The sequence below is a fragment of the Podarcis erhardii genome, assembly GCF_964252035.2.
Source record: "Podarcis erhardii genome assembly, chromosome: 7".
Classification (NCBI taxonomy): domain Eukaryota; kingdom Metazoa; phylum Chordata; class Lepidosauria; order Squamata; family Lacertidae; genus Podarcis; species Podarcis erhardii.
In genome coordinates, this window is record NC_138511.1 from 45,973,550 (window position 1) to 45,994,461 (window position 20,912).

The 20,912-nt window shown below is 44.2% G+C and overlaps 1 protein-coding gene across 2 annotated transcripts in view; it reads left to right on the forward strand.

Annotated features, from left to right (window-relative positions):
* CARMIL2 (capping protein regulator and myosin 1 linker 2) overlaps positions 1 to 20,912 on the forward strand; it is a 68,895-nt gene that overhangs the window by 20,685 nt on the left and 27,298 nt on the right. For both annotated transcript variants that reach the window (XM_081871781.1, XM_081871782.1), the window contains 17 exons: positions 2,497 to 2,591; positions 4,254 to 4,340; positions 5,322 to 5,431; positions 6,284 to 6,361; positions 7,030 to 7,106; positions 8,467 to 8,571; positions 9,947 to 10,016; positions 10,718 to 10,799; positions 11,404 to 11,500; positions 12,652 to 12,709; positions 13,022 to 13,197; positions 15,287 to 15,355; positions 16,200 to 16,293; positions 16,521 to 16,616; positions 17,667 to 17,795; positions 18,906 to 19,019; positions 19,883 to 20,028. In XM_081871781.1, coding sequence (XP_081727907.1) covers positions 2,497 to 2,591; positions 4,254 to 4,340; positions 5,322 to 5,431; positions 6,284 to 6,361; positions 7,030 to 7,106; positions 8,467 to 8,571; positions 9,947 to 10,016; positions 10,718 to 10,799; positions 11,404 to 11,500; positions 12,652 to 12,709; positions 13,022 to 13,197; positions 15,287 to 15,355; positions 16,200 to 16,293; positions 16,521 to 16,616; positions 17,667 to 17,795; positions 18,906 to 19,019; positions 19,883 to 20,028 — 1,683 coding nt within the window. The remainder of the gene's footprint in view (positions 1 to 2,496; positions 2,592 to 4,253; positions 4,341 to 5,321; positions 5,432 to 6,283; positions 6,362 to 7,029; positions 7,107 to 8,466; positions 8,572 to 9,946; positions 10,017 to 10,717; positions 10,800 to 11,403; positions 11,501 to 12,651; positions 12,710 to 13,021; positions 13,198 to 15,286; positions 15,356 to 16,199; positions 16,294 to 16,520; positions 16,617 to 17,666; positions 17,796 to 18,905; positions 19,020 to 19,882; positions 20,029 to 20,912) is intronic.

Consider the following 20,912-nt stretch of genomic DNA (forward strand, 5'->3'; position numbering starts at 1 on the left):
GAGCGCAAGGCTTGGGGCGGCAGCGCGGAGCACGGGGCGCCCTTCGGAGGGCTCCGCGTGCTTCAGGCAACAGGCTGCCGCCCCAAGCCTTGCGCGCCCGGCGGGAGCTCCTGCCGGGCGCGCAAGCCTTGCAGACACTCGCCCGAAGCACGGGGAGCCCTCCGGAGGGCTCCCTGTGCTTCGGGCAACAGGCTGCCGCCCCAAGCCTTGCGCGCCCGGCGGGAGCTCCTGCCAGGCGCGCAAGGCTTGCAGACACTCGCCCGAAGCACGGGGAGCCCTCCGGAGGGCTCCCTGTGCTTCGGGCAACAGGCTGCCGCCCCAAGCCTTGCGCGCCCGGCGGGAGCTCCTGCCGGGCGCGCAAGCCTTGCAGACACTCGCCCGAAGCACGGGGAGCCCTCCGGAGGGCTCCCTGTGCTTCGGGCAACAGGCTGCCGCCCCAAGCCTTGCGCGCCCGGCGGGAGCTCCGCGCGGGGCAGACATCTGCAGCTTAGGGAGCCCTGCAGGACTTCCCCGCAGGGCTCTCCAAGCTGCGGATAGCAGCCTGCTGCCCCGCACGAGGGGCGCTCTTAAGCAGAGCGCCCCTCGCGCGGGGCAGACATCTGCAGCTTGGGGAGCCCTGCAGGACTTCCCCGCAGGGCTCTCCAAGCTGCGGATAGCAGCCTGCTGCCCCGCACGAGGGGTGCTCTTAAGCAGAGCGCCCCTCGCGCGGGGCAGACATCTGCAGCTTGGGGAGCCCTGCAGGACTTCCCCGCAGGGCTCTCCAAGCTGCGGATAGCAGCCTGCTGCCCCGCACGAGGGGTGCTCTTAAGCAGAGCGCCCCTCGCGCGGGGCAGACATCTGCAGCTTGGGGAGCCCTGCAGGACTTCCCCGCAGGGCTTTCCAAGCTGCGGATAGCAGCCTGCTGCCCCGCACGAGGGGTGCTCTTAAGCAGAGCGCTCCTTGGGCGGGGCAGACATCTGCAGCTTGGGGAGCCCTGCCGGACTTCCCCGCAGGGCTCTCCGAGCTGCAGATAGCAGCCTGCTGCCCTGCACGAGGGGCGCTCTTAAGCAGAGCGCCCCTCGCGCGGGGCAGACATTCACAGCTTGGAGAGCCCTGCAGGACTTCCCCGCAGGGCTCTCCAAGCTGCGGATAGCAGCCTGCTGCCCCGGACCTGTCCTGAAGGCTTGCAGCGGGAGGAGGGCTTTCCTCCCCACCGCCAACATTCAGAATGCTGTTCTGAATGTTGGCGGTGGGGAGGAAAAACCCTCCTCCCACCGCAAGCCCCGGGAAGAGAGGAGAAGCTGTGCGCCTTCTCTTCTGTTCCCGGACCTCCCACCGCAAGCCTTCAGGACAGGTCCCAGAACAGAGGGGAAGGTGCGCAGCTTCTCCTCTGTTCCCGGGGCTTGCGGTGGGAGGAGGGTTCCCCGCTGTCCCGGAGATTTCCCTATGGGCTTTCGTCTTGCGAAGCAAGCCCATAGGGAAATTCGTCTTGCGAAGCCGCTAAAAAATCGGAAAACCCTTTCGTCTTGCGGGTTTTTCGTTTAGCGAGGCATTCGTCTTGCGGGGCACCACTGTACTTTATATATAGTCAATATAGGCACAGAGTTAATTTTTTAAACATTTTCTAATGGTGGTGTGCCTCGAGATTTTTTTCATGAAACAAGTGTGCCTTTGCCCAAAAAAGGTTGGGAAACACTGGTATACAGATTGGAAAAATGAATACTTAAAGCTATGAATAGGAATGAGTCGGGAGTAGAGCATGAGTTCTAAGCTCTGCCACTTAATTGTCTCCATGCCTCCTGCTGTGGTAACCAGAACTATTTCTGATCTTCTCTGACCTTCTGTTTCTTCCAAGAGAAGAACTCAAGAAGACTTGAGTAGGAGTTTGTGCTGCACACATGTGGGTTTATAAAGATCTTCATGGGCATCCCACCAGAACATTTTCCGTCAGATTGACTTTGACCTTCAGTCTGGGCTAAATTTGCAAACCATGCACCAGTCAGTAGGCTGGTCCGGAAGTTCATATTTTGGTCATAATGTTGAGTGTTCCATCAACCTCTGGCAAGTATAGGATGCTACCAGGTTGGTCCCTAATCTTGGAACTGGAGTGGGAGTCATGGATCATCCTCACCATTGTGCTCCATTCAACATATCTAAAGGGATGGTTCCCCTCCCCAGTCTCAAGGTCAGGAGGAGACCTTAGCAACACAGAACCAAAATAGAGCTGGGACTTGCTTCAGGCTGGGACTTGCTTCCCTGCAATGTGTTTCCAATGATGAGTTCTCCATCGCATGCTCCATGGCTGGAGTTGAGAGGAGAATAAGGAATTGTTCCTGATCTTGCACTGTGCTTTGGATGGACAGCACAAAATCAGGAACAAGGTATCAACCCTTGGGAGAGGAGCAAGTTCTTAGTGGCCACAGATGTTTGGTTGGCACGAAGAGAAGTCAAAATGTGTGAGTCACTATTATTTTCATCTGTGGGCTTGTTACTGTGTGAAATCTTTTCCCCTTGCAGTGATTTTGCTCAACGGATGGCCCAGGTGCTTCACAATAATCCAAAGAATACCTTAAACATGCTTAATCTTTCTGGAAACCTGCTTGAGGACCGAGGTAGTGCAATTTCTGATCTCTTGGCCAATATTGCATAGTAGTGACTTGTGTGTTCTGGCCATAAAAATAAACTTGGTTCACTGTCTTCACTGGCGGAGGAAGAGGAGTGTGGGGGGAGTGCACCGCCCCCGGCAGCACGATCCCAGTAGGGTGCCATCGTGGCTGCCACCCCGCCCACGCTAGGCACACGTCCCGCCCCCAGGATGTGCGTCACACCCCTGTGGGCAGCACACCCCACCCCTGGGATGCACACCAGCCCCACCCCCGCCTGCTCTCTGCCCCCTGGTGCCAGAGCATGAAGCTCCACCACTGACTGTCTTAACTATTTACTTGGTTGCTCTGTTTTCTGGCTAAATCCTGCAGTTACCTAGGTATAGAGAATCTCATTTGTTTCTGCCTTTAGAACTTTCAATTACTAAAGTTGCATTCTCTGCCCTCATGAACTAAGAGAAAAGAGACCTTTCCAAGTCTTCAATTAGTTTGAGTGCTTCAGCTGTTATAAATATGGTCTTTTAATTTGTTAAGTGATTCACCATCTTTACTGTGTGTGTTTGACCTTACAGTAGCCCTATGAGGTAGGTGACCATCAGTCTCCCTTTACCAATGGGGAGCTAAGCTTGAGAAATTTGTCTTAAATCCCTACACTGAAGAAGAAGAAGAGGTTGGATTTGAATGTTGGTCCAAGCTTTAGCTCTGGCCCACACTGGCTTAAGCAGTAAGATTAACTTGGAGAACAGGACTGAATTTGTTAAACAAATAGCATTTAGTGTGTAATTGCTGTGTGTCATTCATTCACCTTGGGGAAAATTTGCATCACGATATCATCACCCAATTGTTATATAGTCCTGTCTTTTCCTAGTGCTGCTTCCATCTTTTGTAAAATTTCTCCAAGTCTAGATTGCTTTTGTACTTCTTTTTCAGTATTTCCAAGTGGCATGGTTGCAAAATGTGCATTGATACATTGGGCAGGTAGACTTTTTCCCCACTTGGCAAACTTTGACTTTGACTTTTCAAGTGGTCATCATATTATCACTGTTCCTCTTTATTTATAATTGTTCTTTTAGCTAGCACTAAAATGCTAATATCCTATTTTTATATATATCTAAAACTCCCATCAGCCCCAGCCAGCATGGCCAACGGTAAGGGATAACAGGAGTTGTAGGCTGACTGTATCCTGAGGGCCCAAGCTGAGGAAGCAATCTTAAATAAAAGAGTATTTTTCTAAAACTCCCCACTGCCTTACTAGTTGCCACCATTCTGATCTAAAAACTTTGTCTAAGAGCCATCTGGAACATCTGTATATCAAAACCTTTTTAAAAACAAATCATGACATCTCGCAGGTACTCTTAAATGAACAAATACCATGGTGCAAATTAAATTATTGATAAGGGGGGAAAAACAACGTAAAAAAAGGATGGGTTATTTTCTGGCCCATCTATGTGGATGAAGCATTGCAGGATGTATACAGAAAAATTACAATACCCCCACCACCACCCAAGTTGTGTGGAAAGTTGATTGTTGCAATGCCACTTGTAGTTTACTATGGTGGAATAATTCTTGGGTGGTACTAGGAACTGCCTGCCTAGAAGCACCACTGAAGTACTGGTAAATGGCAGTACAATTGCATTCTATGTCTACTCAAGGGTTCCTTTCTCTCTTTAGGTATAATTGCTCTGAGCCAGAACTTAGAGCAAAGCATCAAGGGCTTCCAAAGCTTGAACTTTGCTAGGACCTCCTTGACTCCAAAAGGTACATGGGGAAACAGTTGTTAGTCCATGGTTGAAGGGTTTTGGGGTAGTGGTACTGTTTCAGGATGCTCTATTAGGATGGCATTAGCACATCAGAGAGAACTGAAATCTAAATCTTCATCCGTGGTATCTATTTATAGTATCTTTATTGTAGTGTCATTATTAATGTTAACTTGCTGTGAGATTTATTGCAGTGATTAGATTTTTTGCCTTCATTCTTCCATATTAATGTTTTATTAGTTCTATTAAATATTGGTTCATATTCCTTTTTTAATAAAATAAATATACATTGCCTGTTTTCTTCACTGCATGGATCCAGGGCTGGCCAAAGCAAAATGTAAATTAAAAAATCCAGCACAACACCCCCAGATCCTTGGTATAGTTAAACAAGCTGATAAATAAAAAAAAAACAACTGGACAATTTCTGTTCTTTAATGGCACTGGGACCAGCTCAAGAAAAATTTTACCTGAGAGGGAACAAAAGCAGCATGCTCCATGGGTACAGCCAAGTAAAAGTGTATAGGAGCCAAGACTGACCACTTGTGGCAGAAAATCCCTTAAATGCCTCTTCCCAGGAGGGAAAATACAATAATTCCAACTTAAAGTAAGAAGTTGCTGACCTTTCATGACATCAAAAATCAGTTGACTGAGGTGAGGTAGCCACTTCACTCTACCTAATGGTAGAGCCAGCCCTGTAACAGGGTCACTGGATGGAAGACCTGCATGTACCAGTTGTTGATATTTAACAAATCTATAAATTGCATTGGAGCATATCGTGCAACTGTGCTTATCTAGCTGAAGGAATGCTTTCTCACTTCAGGTAAAGATTTCGTTCTCTGTACATACCAAATTTCCCAGTCAATGTCAGAATCTGAGCTAAGCAAGGCCAACCTTGCAAATGAAACAGTTGCCCTCCACCTTCCTCTGTCTTACTTGGCACTTGCATCCTTAAAATCTCTTTGTGATTTCTCTTGCCTGCCAGGAATGTTGGCCCTTTGCCAGTCTCTAGGCTCCAATAGACTATACAGGACTACTCTGTACCACTTGGACCTTTCTGGGAACCCAGGGAGCCTGGCCACTGAAGGTGCAGACGTGAGTATTCATGGCCCCTGGAAACTGTGTAGCAGATGTGTTTTGCCTCCTGTTTCAGACACAGACAGGGACTCAAAGTTTGCTCCTCAGCCCCAGTGTTGCTGTTTTGGAATTACAGTCTTTAAAGATCAATGCATCTAGGTTTCATTTACTTTTGCATTTCTGCAGAAGCTAATGAAGTAACAGAGTCAACAATGCTGTTCTGGAGTAGTTGTCTCTTTGCAGGAAGAGTTTTCTGGGCCTTGCACCTTCTCTTCCCAAAACTTAACTTATCTTGCTGTCTAGTCCCAAAAGACCTGTCGCTGCTAAAATATTCTGTGTGAGTTCACAAGCTTTAAGTTGTCTCATCACCAGGCAAAGTCATTGGATAGTTTAAGTGGCTCAAGGGGTCACTTTTACTGGTGATTCAGGGCTTTAAAGGTGAACAGCTCAGAAGCATAGAGGTAAACAATTAAGATATTTTTGTTCTATTCACTTTTATACGCTTTCATTTGTTTTTTTCATTGAAGTTTTATTGAGTTTAGTTTTAATGATACAGTATATTGTTTGTTAGACTATACACCACTTAGATTTTTCTGAAAAATTAAGCAGTTTATAAATGCTTTTAAATAAGGAACTGAGTCATGTTCTATCTAGAAAGCTCCAGATATTAGTTTAGCAGTGGCATTTAGGCCTGTTGGAGCTTCTGGATAGTTTTCAAAGGCAGCTCTAGAGTACATTAAAGAAATGCTTGCAGTGGACCTTGCTGTCTTACAACAGCCGCACTGCAATTTTCTTTTCTCAACAAGTAAGTCTTCTCTCTCTTTCTCTTTCTCTTTCTCTCTCTCTTTCTCTTTCTCTCTCCCCTTTCAGGGCTTATTTTCTTTCCTGAGTCAGCCAAATGCTTTAGGTCACCTTGATCTCTCTGGGACAGCCTGCGCTTTGGATGTGGTGAGCACCTGGCAGCTGCTGCTATTTCTTACTCTTAAGCATGTTGTACCATGTCATTTTCCCGGAATGAGGACCCTGTATTATTGTGCTGTCACGAGTGAAGTTCCTTTAAAATGAGTCAGACCTTTAGTCCATTTAACCAAGTACTGACTACTCTCACTGGCAGTGGCTGTTTCTATTTGAAAATTGAGTTTGCTAGTTATTTTGTTTGTTAAAACGTTGATATCCTGCCCTTCTGTTGCAAAAATAAGCAAAATCAATACTATCACTCTGGACAGCTTACAACATTCAAAACCTACAATTTCATAAAACAGCAAGATAAAACCCTCAGCCAAAATGACTGAGGCTACATACATAATATATTTTTAAAGCACATTCATAGCACATTTCCCAATTCAAAGAATTCTAGGCACTGTAGTTTGTTAAGGGTTGTTGAGAATTGTAACTCTGTGAGAGGTAAACCACTGTGCCAATAATTATTTGAGGGGAAGAATGTGCTTCAAATGTGCTTTAAAGGTATAGCATGTGACCATAGCCTGAGTCAGCAGTTAAATCCAAAATATAAAACTTTTAATGGAACCCAGTGGCACTCTCAGAATTCCACAGGTGACCATGAGCTTGTTTTGTTTTCCGCAGTTGTCCATGACCTTTTCCTCCTCTGTCCCCAGCTTTTTGATGCCTTGGGTGCTGGTTGCTGTGAAAGCCTAATCCACCTGAACTTATCCAAGAACGTTTATACACACAAGTAAGAGCTTGGTGTGCTTTCCCTGCAACTTTCTGGCAGGCTACTTGGGAGCAGTAGCATATTATGCCAGCCTGCAGTTTTATTTTATTTATTTATTTATTTCACTAGATTTATGTACCATAAAACCTCAAATTGGTGTACAAATTGGTGTACAAGAAGACAACATGGTATAAAAGTTGGTAGAGCTTTTAAACTGAGCTTTTAAAAAAATCCATAAACCATTGTGATTTTGGGCAAGAGCCTGAAAATATGCATGTGAAGCTCTTTTGTTCAGTGGGTTTCTAGAGTAATGACTTACGGTACTTCCTGATAGCCTAGTCCAGATATCTAAACCTGACTTGGCTCCTGCTTCACATAAAGAATCTGCATTGCTCCTGAATTCAAGTTTAGGTGCTGTTCTTGTGTTGAGTGACAATCCTGTACATTCTTATGACTTTGGTTGCAAGATCTTGGCAGAGGATTACATTTCCAAATCAAGCTTTTGACTGAAGATTTCATGGTGGAATGGGTTCAGCCTCCCCTAAGGTCTTGGGACAGTCTACCCAAGTCTCCTCTGACAATCACCTACTTTTAAGGGGATGCCCTGTGATTAGGGGAGCTGGTTGTCTCATTTCAGCTGTCTGAGCCAGGCAGGGGAGCTGTCCAGCAGTGCAGACAGTCAGAGGACCTAGTCCTGAGCCAGGAAAAAGAGCTGATCAGAGTAGTGCTTTGCTATGAACAGGTCTTCCAGCCAGCAGCAGAGGGTTTAATTACTCAGGCTGCTTGTCCCACCCTTCCTGGGGTGCTAATGGGATCATGACCCTGAGTGTTTTTCCTCTTTTGACATGGGATGCCTTGTTCAGCCAAGTGGACACAGTAGCATCAGGACTAAGCTTCATTTTGGACTTTCTGCCTTTACTGTTCCTTAGGACCCCATGGAGGGTCCAGAGTTAAGGGATGAGTCCAGTTAGGCCATATCAGGTCTCACAAGTCTGCAGTTACCCTGGATGGAATATTGTGGAGGTGGTATGAGTGTTAATGTTCCTTTTGGGTTGCTTGTCTCCCTTGGTCCTGGGATTCATGGTGACATCATAGGAACATAAGAAGCTGCTTTATACAGAGTCATACCATTGGTTTAGCTAGTTCAGTATTGTCTATGCTGTTTTCTCCAGGTTATCAGGCAGAGAGCCTTTTCAGCCCTACCTGGCAATGCTGAGGATTGAATCCAGGGCATTCTGCATGCAAAGCAGCTGTTCTGCCACTGAGCTATGGCCCTTCCCTTCATCCTCCTCTAGTGAGGAGGTATTTTCTGATCCAGTTCCAGGGGTCTGTGGGTCCTGATACCTGCCCATAGAACTTAAGTTGCTGTATTTCTTTTCAGAAAGAACAATGATGTTCCTGTTGGAATCAGCAATTTCTTCAGCAAAGCCTCTGCTCTCCAACATGTTTCATTGGCTGGAACCAAGTTACCAACAGAGGCTTTGAGGTGAGGGGTAAATCATTGTTTTTAGCTGGCTCCCATTAGGGGAGGGGGAGAGAGAGAGAGAGAATATTGAATGTGATCTGGATTCAAGTCCCTTATCTGCCATAGGTTGTTGGAGTCTTGTGTAATTAATTGTTCTTCCAGCTTTGGTCCCTCGTTTGTAAATGAGTGATCTATATTGAAGAACTACTATAAGGATGAAAATAACCTCATGCAAAGCAAATTAATGGCTGTGTTTGGATGTTGTGATGAACAGCAAATTATTGTGATGGGAATACACCAGGACATTCTCCAGTCTTACACTCTCTTCCCTTCTCATTCTTTGGTGTAGCTGCAAGGAATTAAGAAGCTTTCACTTCCATTTTTGATGACACATCACTTGTCATGCCATCTAAATCAAACTAACTGTGGCTAATCTTTTTTGGCTTGTTTGGGGGGGGGGAACCCAACTTCACACCAACCATAGCTTATGAAGCTGGCTTGTTTCAACCAACCATAGTTAAAATTAACCACAGTTTAGGGTTCTGAAGTAATTGGAAATAAAACTTCCAATCTCCTCCTTACAGCTGCACTGCAAGAGGAGAGAAGAGGAGGGGGAGAGAAGTACATGAGCTCTGGAGGAGGTTAGGCTCATTCTCATAACACTAAACTGTGGGTTAGTGTTTCATCTGAATGCAGCCAATATGAACAAGTAAATATGAGAAGGTAACTAATAATAATATCAAAAGAAGAAAAATTGCTGGACAGGCACAGAAAGGTATACTTGACTGTTTCTTAGCTGAGTGGGCATGAAGGAATGAGGCATAATCGAGATGAATTCCGTAACACACACATTAATTTATGGATTTGCCACAGAATGCATAAAGGGGGGGTTGACAAATCCATTGAGAAGGAAACAAATCCATGGTGTTTGTTTGGAATCTCCATGGTTAGAGGCAGCCTATCACTGAATACCAGCTTGCTGGAAGGCAACAGCAGAGGGTGGCTGTTGTACAGTGCTGGACTAGCTGAACTTTTGATCTGATCCAACACAAAGTAATTCTTATCCTTTTTGGGTTCAAAGAAGCCAAGTGGTGAGCTATTAGGGATTAAATGAAGCATTTTGGGATGGAGTCAAATCTATAGTGGAAGGGGAGAAGATGCAGAACCAGGTTCCCCCCATGACACCTGGCAGTTAGAGCTGCTCCCTACAGTGGCGGAGAGCAGGCAGGGGCAGGGCTGGCACATGTCCTGGGGGTGTGGCACCCAGCGCGGGGGGGGGGGGGCAGCCACGATGGCACCCTACCAGGATCACGCTGCCAGGGGCAGTGTGCTCCCCCCACACTCATCTTCCTCTGCCAGTGGCTCCCTATCTTGTTTCCTTTCTGGTTTGTTACAGAGCTTTGCTGCAGGCCTTGGCATATAACCACCAATTGAGTGGTCTGCACCTGGACCTCAGTAGCTGTGAGGTAAGAAGGGACACCCCTCCCAAAAAAAGTGTACCTAATAAAAGTTGCTAGAGAGGTTTGAAGAACATGTAGGAAAAGGGGCAGATGATATGAAGTTTGTGTTACAGTTATCTGAGACATGGTTCATTTCTTATGAATCAGATTTAATATTAACCAAGGTGGAAATACCATTTTAGGTGATGTACTAGGTAAAAATTCAGTAGAAGCCAAAGTGGGTGGCTTTACCTAGCAGCTGAAAGGACTATTTCCTCAGATAATAAATCACTAGATTCATGTGGTTTAAGGTTCTCTTTCTCTAGCTTAGGTTTCCACTGTTGAATGGCTAAATCCAGTATTTTCCAAGTGATACAAAAAGTAAAGGTAGCCGTTTTGGCTTGCTAGACTTGATGACTATATCAGAAGTGGCATGAATACCAGTTGCTGGGAATCAACAGTGGAAGAGGGCTGTTGCCCTGTTTGTGGGCTTCTGCGAGTCATGCATGTGGTTGACCACCGTGAGAAATGGAATGTTGGACTATTTAGGTATTTGGTCTAATTCAGCAGGGCTCTATTTAATTTTCTTAATAAATATTGCCAATAAAAATTGACACCTCAGCATATCAAAACCAAGAAATCAAAATAGCTCTGATCTGACAGAGTTGTTCTTATTTTTTTATGTTTTTACTATTTTTGAATATGTATGAATTGTCTTCATATTAAAGCTGAAATCAGCAGGTGCCCAGGTGATCCAGGATCTTGTTTCAGATGCCAGCTCAATCAAGGAGTTGAATTTATCCGACAATGGTAAGTCTATTAGTTCCTTAGACGGCCTCTGTCCTTAAGACTGAGGGAGACTGTGTGCTCTCTAGCTCTTTGTGTCCCCTTCCTTGCCAATCTAGGCTTATCTGAATAATACATACTCTGTATTAGATTAGGATCTGTGGGTGGTCTTTTCTTTGTGGTATGTTAAAAGTTCTCAGCCACGTTTAACATCCCATAAAGGGGCCTGATGTATATCCCACCAAAAGAGCAAACACACCAAAAGAGCACACCAATTAGAATCAAGGTCTTTGCTGGTTTACTGGAATCTAAAGCAAAAGTAGGTAACCTTTGGCCCTCCAGATGTTGGACTACAACTCCCATCACTCCTGACCCTTGGCCATGCTGGCTGGAGTTGGTGGAAGTCCAACAGCATCTGGAGGGCCACAGATTAGCCCCCTGATCTAAGTGTTGTTTCTTATAAGGTTTCACAAGCCTGCCTCACCTTCCTGTGTCTGAATTATATCAAATCTAGTGTTTAATAATCTGTTTTGGTGGAGGCCCTTGCTTGCCTGTGACCAATCAGCCTTGCAGGACCCCTACCTGCACCCATGAGGTACCCATGCATACACAGCTACTCTTTCTGCAGGCTTTGATTCTGACATGGTGACACTGGTGCTGGCCATTGGTAGAAGCAGATCCATCAAGCATGTTGCACTAGGAAAAAACTTTAATATCCGGTCCAGGTAAGCATTTAACACTCTGTTGGTAATTTTAAAAAAGTTAAATACTAGTATTAATACATACATGTGAGAGTTGAAAGAATTTTTTACATACCTAGGCTATGTTTTTTTATTTATTTGCTTGCTTTTAAGTTTTGAGCCTGCATTTCCATACCTAGAGGCAAACCCAAAGCAACTCATAAGCTGAAAGCAATAAAGACATGATAGAAGTACCACGCACTGCAAAATACAGAAGAACAGACTAATAAAAATAACAGCAGGGATAGCAAAAAAACGCCACCACCAAAAACCTGCACACAACATAACTGGTTGCCATACAGAACAGCACTACAAAAACTCAGGTTAATATTCTGAAAGCAGAGCCAAATCAACCAAATGCCTAGAGCATGTGGGGGGATTGCAACCCTTCAGCGTACAACTCCCATCATCATCACTTGCCATGGGACATTCTGGGTGGGGCTGACAAAGTTTGAATCAAACAACATCTGGAGGGTCACAGGTTCCTCACTGCTGGTCTAGGGTATAGCGGCCCAATGAACCTCTTTGGGAAGGATATTCCATAAAATTGTCACCACCATTGATTAGACCCTATGCCTACTGGATGCCAGTCAAGCTTCATTCATCAATGGCATCTAGATTAATGCCACAGATATTGAACAGAGCTTATGTGGAGGCACATATGGAAGAAGGTAGTCCTTGATAGTGCAGCGTCTTAAGCCATTCAGGGGTTTAAAGTTCAAAAGCAACACCTGAAATTGAGCTGACTGAAGATCACAGGCAGCCAATGCAGATTACATAAGATCTAAGTATTATTCCAGTCCCAGTCAAGAACATTGTGGCAATGTTTTGCTCCTGTTGAAGTTTCTCGATAAAGTATTCTCGCTGCTCTGGTTTTGCCAGAAGTGGCTTAGTCATGCTGGCCACATGACCCGGAAAAAACTGTCTGCAGACAAACGCCGGTTCCCTCAGCCAGTAAAGCAAGATGAGCGCCACAACCCCAGAGTCATTCGCGACTGGACTTAACTGTCAGGGGTCCCTTTATCTTTTTATGAATCTAGTAAACCAATGTGACACAACAGGAACCCACTAATCGCCTATATATTAATCAGATTCAGACCAGGAAAATTAGTGGGCTTTCTACTTCTTTCTCCTAGGGAGACCCTAGCTGATGCTTTGCACCGAATTGTTCAGCTAACTCAAGATGATGACTGTGTAAGTATGGAGTTCTAAGTTCAGTACCTGTGTATTAGCATGCTTTGGTCAAACTTTGAAATCCTTAATTATTTCTGGTAAGCACATGCTCTCACAACTCAGTGGAGCTTCCTGTTGTCTGCCTAATTTCCACTTATTTTAACCTTACCACATAGGGATGGACTATTTGTCCATAGTCACTATTGTCCATTGAATGATCTTTGTCATAGACTTGGCACTGTGTGTTTGTGTGTTCCATGCCTTCTGCAAACAAGCAACATGGTTATTAGTGTCTTGGCGTCTCTGCCACGTTGTTCCCTGATTTTATTTCAGTCTGTCGAATCCCTATCAGTGGCAGAATCTCGCCTGAAACTGGGAACCAGTGTTATCCTAGATGGCTTGAGAAGCAGGAGCAGTTGTCTTGTCATGCTGGACATCAGTGGTAATGCTATGGGAGACGTGGGTGCCAAAATACTGGCAAAAGCTTTGTCAGTGAACACAACGCTCAGGTGCGTTCACTTAATTTCTTTCACTTGCATAGGTGTGTGTAGGTGGATATGTGAATTGAAGTTGGGGATAGGGGAGAAATTTGATTCAGTTCACACTTAAAGGGGAACTTACCTAATTTTCACTTTTGAATCAAGACGCAAACCAAAATACAATCATCCTTTGAAATTCACACTTTTCTGAATTTTGCAATGCAGTTCTCCAGCCAAGTAATGTGTAAAAAAGTGGATATAATGGGGTAAAGTGTGCACACAAATGTATATATTATTGGAAATCACATACAAATTGCTTTGCAAAAAATGTGTATATTTGGCAAAATTGTGTGGCAAAATTGTGTATATTATTAGAAATAAACGCTTAAAATGCTGGTGGGTTTTGATGAAGATTTTTTAAAAATTAGCGTCTGTAACCCAAGGTACCACTTTATTCTATTCTGATGGTGATTAACCAGGTTCCTTTAGAAGCTCAAATGGACATGTGAACCTGCCATACATTACTGTTTCTATTCTAGCCCAGTATTGTCCACTCCAGCCTATCCCAGTCTGATGCCCTCCAGAAAATTTGGACTACAACTCCCATCAGCCCCATGTTGTGCTGACTGGGGCTGATGGGAGTTGAAGTTGAAAACATCTGGAGGACACCAGGTTGGAGAAGGCTGGGCTTCTCTGACTGGAAGTGGCTATCCAGCATCTCAGGCAAAGAAGAATCTTTCCCATCACTTGCCACCTGAAATCCTTTAAATGGAGATTCCAGGGATTCAGTTTGTAACATACTCCATGCAAAACACATGCTCTTCCACTGAGCTATGTTTTCTCCTCAGACAGGATAGCCATTTCCTGTGTTTTCCCTCACCATCTGGTAATTGATGAAATACTGCTTCTGAACACAGAGGCTTCATTTGGCTATTGCAGCCGTGAGATCTTTTCCCTTTTAGGAAAGTGTCTAATTCTTTTTTTTAAAGGGGTAACAAGTCTGAGTCATAACCATATGTGTCATGTGAAGGTATAGTTCCTTTTGTTTAAAAAATCTACACTCCTGGGTCTGAGCAGGAGTTGTCATAGAGTGGGGCTTCTGTTTCTTACTTTTTGCACCCTGCCCCTGCCCCCAACTGGTGCCCTCCACGTTTTGGATTACAGATTCCATCAGCCACAGCCAATATATGCTCCAGTCCAAAACATACAGAGGGCATAATGTTGGGGAAGGCTGAAATAAATGCACATGGTTGTATTTTGCATATTTGGTAGGGACAAATTAGATGTTACTAGGGAAACACAGGGTTCCCGGCTGACTCTTCTCTTCATAATGTTCATGTGAGTGTTGGGTGCTATTTGCAGGAGAATTAGTTAGAAAGAGTGAAGATTGATCCTTCTCCCTCTGGTGATAATTCTCCCCTGTAAGTGCGTCCGCTCTGGGTCATATTTAAAGGTTCTGCCCTGCTGGGCCGTTAAACTTGAAGTGGAACCAGCTGTAGGGGAAATAGCTGTGGGGAATAATAATAATAATAATAATTTATTATTTATACCCCGCCCATCTGGCTGAGTTTCCCCAGCCACTCTGGGCGGCTCCCAATCAGTATTAAAAACAATACAGCATTACATATTAAAAACATCCCTGAACAGGGCTGCCTTAAGATGTCTTCTGAACGTCAGGTAATTCTTTATCTCTTTGACATCTGATGGGAGGGCGTTCCACAGGGCGGGCACCACTACTGAGAAGGCCCTCTGGGAAGGAATTTGCAGGAGTGTCAGCAAGCATGAAAAGGGTTTCCCTTCTTAATTTCCATGTCACTAAATTTCCTGTTACATTGGCAGATATGGGGCTGAGGCCATAGGTTTGCTAATACAATGTGTGGCTTGGATCACGCAATGCAGCTTTCCTGAGAACTTTTTGGATACCTTGACACAAAGTTTTTTTAATAAACTTTTGATGCTAAGTTTTAATTTCTATTATGTCTCTGAAATTTAGAGCTGGGTACACATGCTTTAAATAAAAAAGGAAAGCAAAGATTCTTCTTAGAAATGCTTCTATTGTCTATATATTAGAGCTTGGTGTGCTTCAAGTGAACCGTCTTCCCTTCTCATCTGCTTTTAGGACGTTAATTTGGGACAGGAACAACACAACATTGTGTGGATTCCTTGATGTTACTCGTGCCTTGCTAAGGTAGGTACCTCATCGCTGTGCTCTCTTGATGCCATCCTGGAGGCTCTGCAGACAAATTCTGTTCTTCTTTGGAATAAGAGAATCCCGGTCCAAGTGCCAACTCTTTCCGCATAAATAACTTTGGCAATGCCATTTCAGGACCCAATAATGTCAGACAAAACATCAAGGGTTTATTCACTCACTCATCTTCCTATATGATATATGCCACCAGTGCTATTTTTCTAGAAAAAGAGGTGTCAGAACTCTCCATGAATTTGTAATGACAATAGTGCCCACCTGAGAGGTGTCAGAACTGCATTCTGGTGAGTTCTGGCTGAAAAAAGCCCCATATGCTACCATTGGGTACCTTCAGCATTCTACATAGGACAAGCAGGCTTCCTCAACCTCGGCCCTCCAGATGTTTTGAGACTACAATTCCCATCATCCCTGACCACTGGTCCTGCTAGCTAGGGGTCATGGGAGTTGTAGGCCAAAAACATCTGGAGGGCTGAGTTTGAGGAAGCCTGTAATAAATGAATGCAAATCAGACATCAGAAATGATATTTTAAAAACCAGAGAAATAACATTTCAGCTGCTCAGGATGTTCTGGAAGTGGCCATTCTCAAATAAAGGAACTTCAAAGGGAGGTTCCAGTGGGAAACAACTGAATTATATCTTATGAAGAAATTCAGATCACCTGTGACCTGAATTGAAATGAACATAAGAGGAGTACTCCACTGCAAAGTTTTGTTACAGCATCTACTGGTTTCACTTTAATTGGGAAATAGCCTGACTACTGTTGTGAATTATTTTGGGAGTCCTTAGTAGCCTAGGGACATCTAATGAAACAATGCTTGTTCCTCAGGAATTTTACTCTAAAAGCTATGCCCTTGCCCATAACTGATGTGGCCCAGGCTCAGCGAAGCCATCCAGAGAAAATGGAGGAAGTTGTGCACAAGGTAAAAAAGCATAGGAATGGGGGTACTGATCTGAATGGGGGAGCACTCTAGATCAATCTTGAATTAGAACCCAACTGATAGGTATGTGCTGAATGAATGTTAGCATGCCGTATGTGCTCCAGTATGCTGATCATATGTTACTCAGTGCTGCTGAGTAAATGCATCTACTCTTTGGGAGGCCATAGAAATGAGGGTCATGTGAGCCATGCCTCTTTTGCATGCTGCAGATACAGTCTTACCTCGCAAGGAATCAGATTCAAGAGACCTTGCCCAAGGAGAGATGCCGGTTACAGCCAGACAGTACAGCCAGCTCTTCTGCACAGGTGGGAACCCTTGGATCTTCGCCTACCTTCATAGCCTTACGTCTTGCATAGTCAGCTCTGTTCACATTTTAATAAGAAAACGTATTTGCACCACCCTGAAACAATGAACAAATAGAAATGCAGCTAGCCTACAAAATTTGCACTTCTCCAGATTTTGAATGCAATTCTCCTACCAAGTAATGTGCACAAAAATGCATATGTGGGTAGTGTGCATAAAATTGCATATCTTAATAAAAATAATATTAGAAATATAGCAGGGGAAATTGCTTGCAAAGATGTGTACATTTGGCAAAGCTACATACAGAAATGTGCAACTTAGGAGAAATGCACACTAAAATGCTGATAAAAAATTGTGAGGGTTGTTTTTAAAAAAGAAATTTCAAACTGTTGTGGAGAACTGAACTTAAAATTGGAAGAAAATAAGGGAACCTGAAATAGAGAGATTTGTCCGTCTCCAATCTTGCATGCCAACCTCTTTAAAAGTCAAGTGCTGTAGAAGAGGGCCAAAGGGCAGAAAGCATCTAAATGGGGCAAGAATGCTGGCACCTGCACATTAGAACATTAAGTGCTTCACGTGCACTGTATCCTGGTAAACTTTCTGACAAGAATTAGTGCTGTCACATTGCAGATGCAGGGATTGGTGCTAAGAGAGTTACAGCCAACTCCAGGCTTAAGGGGTATCTCATAACTCACTGATCCTTCTGTTCCTCTTCCTTGCCATTGCTGTTGGTTTATCTGTCCTCTCCCAGTGTACAGGCCAACAAAAGCCAATAAGGAGGAGCAGCATCCTCCACTTGCCTTTCCCTTTCTCTATGGAGAGTGCTGCAAATTGGGCCCAGAGGGACAGGACCAGTGAATGGGCAGCAGCAGCAACCAATGAGAAGTTGGGGTTTTTCAGGGAGGGACCCTCTGAGGTCACTCTGACCACAGGCCCCCAAAACCTGGAGCTAATACTGACTCAATACAGCTGACAGAGACTGGAATTCTAGGGAGTGCTATACTTTTGTGCTGGTGGTACAGTGGTGCCCCACATCTTGCTCTCTATTCTAGGCACTGAAGGATGCATCTCAGTCTGTGCATAAGTGCATTGAAATGCTGAGCTCTGTTCAAGATGTGGAAGTTAAAGCAGACATCCTGTGGGCAGAGGAGACCATCAAGGATGCAAGCCTTTCAATCAGTGTGAGCTCTCCTTCATGTGTGTTAAGGGTGCTTTCCAGGCAGGTGCTTAATCTGCAAACAGGTTGTTCAAAACACTTTTTTTAACATACCAGATTTTCTCCTAAAAGGGCACATCCAGATTAAATCAGCAGGAGTGAGGGGTGCAGGCTGGCATTTTGATGCCAGTGATGTCATGCACATGCTACAAAAACAGCTTTCTTGCATGAGGAGTACTGATCCCACAATAAACACCTGTCTGCAAGCCTCCCCTTTGCTACTTTTCTTGTTTTGGAACTCAGTCATGAACCACTAAGAATTGATGGTGATGATTAATTGAATTTGTTATCACTTTATCTTGCCCAGGACAACCCAAAGCAACTTACAGTCAAAAAGACAGATACATTAAAAACAGTAACACCTGCCCTCTTCTAAAACGGCCACAGATAGTTAAAGGCCAAAGACCTGGTTATAGAGGGAAGTTGCTGAGTACCTAAAGATAGATATATAATGATCGCTCCATGTGAGCCTCCCTGGGGAGAACATTCCACTAATGGGGAGCCACTGCAGAAAAGGCCTGCTCTCGTATTGTCACCCTCCGGACCTCTCATGGAGGGGGCACGTGAAGAAGCGCCTCAGATCATGATTGCAAGTTAATTTTTAACCTGGATGTGTTTTCCTGTGGCAGTGTCACAAACCAAGCAACACTGGCAAAAGTCAGAATATCAGGTGTGACTGAAGATGCCCTTTAAATTTTCATTACAAATTCAGGAAGAATGCATCATTTTCATAGGACACAGGTAGGCAACCTGCAGTTTGGGGGCCATACACAGCCCTCAACCTCATTCTGTGTGGCCTAGACTGACAAAATCAATGTCCTCTGGACAGTTTACAAACATAAATAAAATGCACAAATGCAATAAAACCGATACCGCAATTTCTTTACAAGTATTAAAGATTGTAATAGATTACAATCTATTAAATATATAGAAGGTAGCCATGAACCTCCTCTAGCCCCCTTTGGCAGCAACCTACTGGTGGCAACCTGCCTTCAGCAGTGGCCTTTCAGATAAACTGCTGTGGCAAAGAAGGACTGAATAGCCATTCTTGATGAGAGCCTTTCTCTTCCTGCAGGTTTTGCCTATTTTGTATGAGGCAGGAAACCCTGTGCACCAGAAAAGCAAGCTTCAGCACAAGCTGGAGAGTTTCATTGAAGAAGTCTCTCAGACTTGCAGCAGTGAAATCCAGGTAAGTAGGTAGAGTTCCATAGTCATCTAGTAGTAGGAGATGGAAAATACTTTGGAGAGCTGCTGCCAGTTAGAGTAGACAATATTGAGCTTAGATGGACCAAGTCTGCAGTTTTGCACCACACAACTGTAGCTTTTGGTGTGTGCTACAGAAATCAGCCTCCTGAGAAATTCTGCTTCTGTTTTTTAAAAGAGTGTTTTAATCTATATGGTGACAGAATTAAGTCTGTAATTGAAGTGGAGACAAAGATGCTAACTGCTGCTGCAGCATATAAACTCTGTCTGCTAACAGGTACTGTGAACATACCTTTGCACCTTTTATGGCCATCAGAAGATATGCAAATATGACAAAAGCAAAAAGTTGGACCTCTGGCCTATAAATCCGAAAAGTCAAATGAGGTTTCTCCTCACAGATCAGGACACAGATATCACTGCCTTAGTAGCTTCCTTTTTTAGCCACAATTTCACCAGAATGGGATTCCAATGAACCATCCTTTCGGGGAATAGACAGGGTGAAGCAGAATATCTAAGTGCACGCAATCACAGTGTGACCTTATTGCCTTCAACAGCTTCACCCTTGTCCTTTTAACTACCCTAGTGACTTGAAATATTTTATACTGTGATACCAACAAAGGTATTTAATTTGATTTGCAAATGTGTGTAAATGCCTAAATTCCATTGTTTATTAATAACACCAAAAATATTGTAAATATACATATAAAGCCTTAGACTAGAGGAAGGTGACCTGGAACCTCTTGCAGTGAATGGCTTCCCCAAACATGCTCCCAAGTAGAAAGTAATAAAACTTCAGGTTTTGACGACTCCTCATGCCACATTTATTTCTTGCTTGTACTTTCTTCATAGACCATCATGCATGCCTCATTGGTTGCCACTCAGAGTTTGTGCCCCAAACTTATGCAGAAAAATGACTTTCAGGACCACCTGATCGCCAGCGTGCCAAAGAAGATGCTCCTTGACCAGCTTTTGACTGAGATGTACAGCAGGCTCACGTGGGTGACAGGACTAACCTTTCTCTTCAAGCCACACCAGAGTGCCTGTTTAGGTTGGAAGCATCTACTCAATCTTCAGCATTAAACGCTGAAGTAGAAAGAGAAAGGTTTTGCCTGCTGGCTGTGTTTCTCCTTGAGATTCCTGCTTCCTGGCATACAGCTTTTCAGTAGAGAGACATTTGGGGTAGATGGGGGCCTCTGAACTGTCCTTTTTATTTTTCATACAAGTACTAGTTACAGATAGGTAGCCGTGTTGGTCTGCCATAGTCAAAACAAAACAAATTCCTTCCAGTAGCACCTTAAAGAACAACTAAGTCAGTTCTTGGTATGAGCTTTCGTGTGCATGCACACTTCTTCAGATACACAGTGTATCTGAAGAAGTGTGCATGCACACGAAAGCTCATACCAAGAACTGACTTAGTTGGTCTTTAAGGTGCTACTGGAAGGAATTTGTTTTGTTTCATACAAGTACTGTTCTCCATCGGCAGCTTAACCTCATATCTGTAAGAATCTTGAGCCTCTTGTGTGGTATATGGGTCTGCAGAACTGTTTCCATGGCTCAGGCAAAAGCCAGCATCTTATGTCCTCTACATGTCACTCTCTGCTATGCAGATACATCTCTCTGACAGCTGTCTAGGCTCCTAGGGCATAGTCACACCACAGAATTAAACTGATGAAACAGACATTCCTCTTTCCTAGGGAATTCTGGGATTTGTAGTTCTGTGAGGGGGTAGCTTTTCAGAGAATTCTCAGCACCTCACCAGATAAAAATCCCCAAGATGCTTTAAAAAGGTTATTTTTTGTCCTCAGCTTCTAAAATTTGTATACATTCCAATCAACTTTGGAATGTATACATTTTCACATTTTTGCGGCATACAGTATAG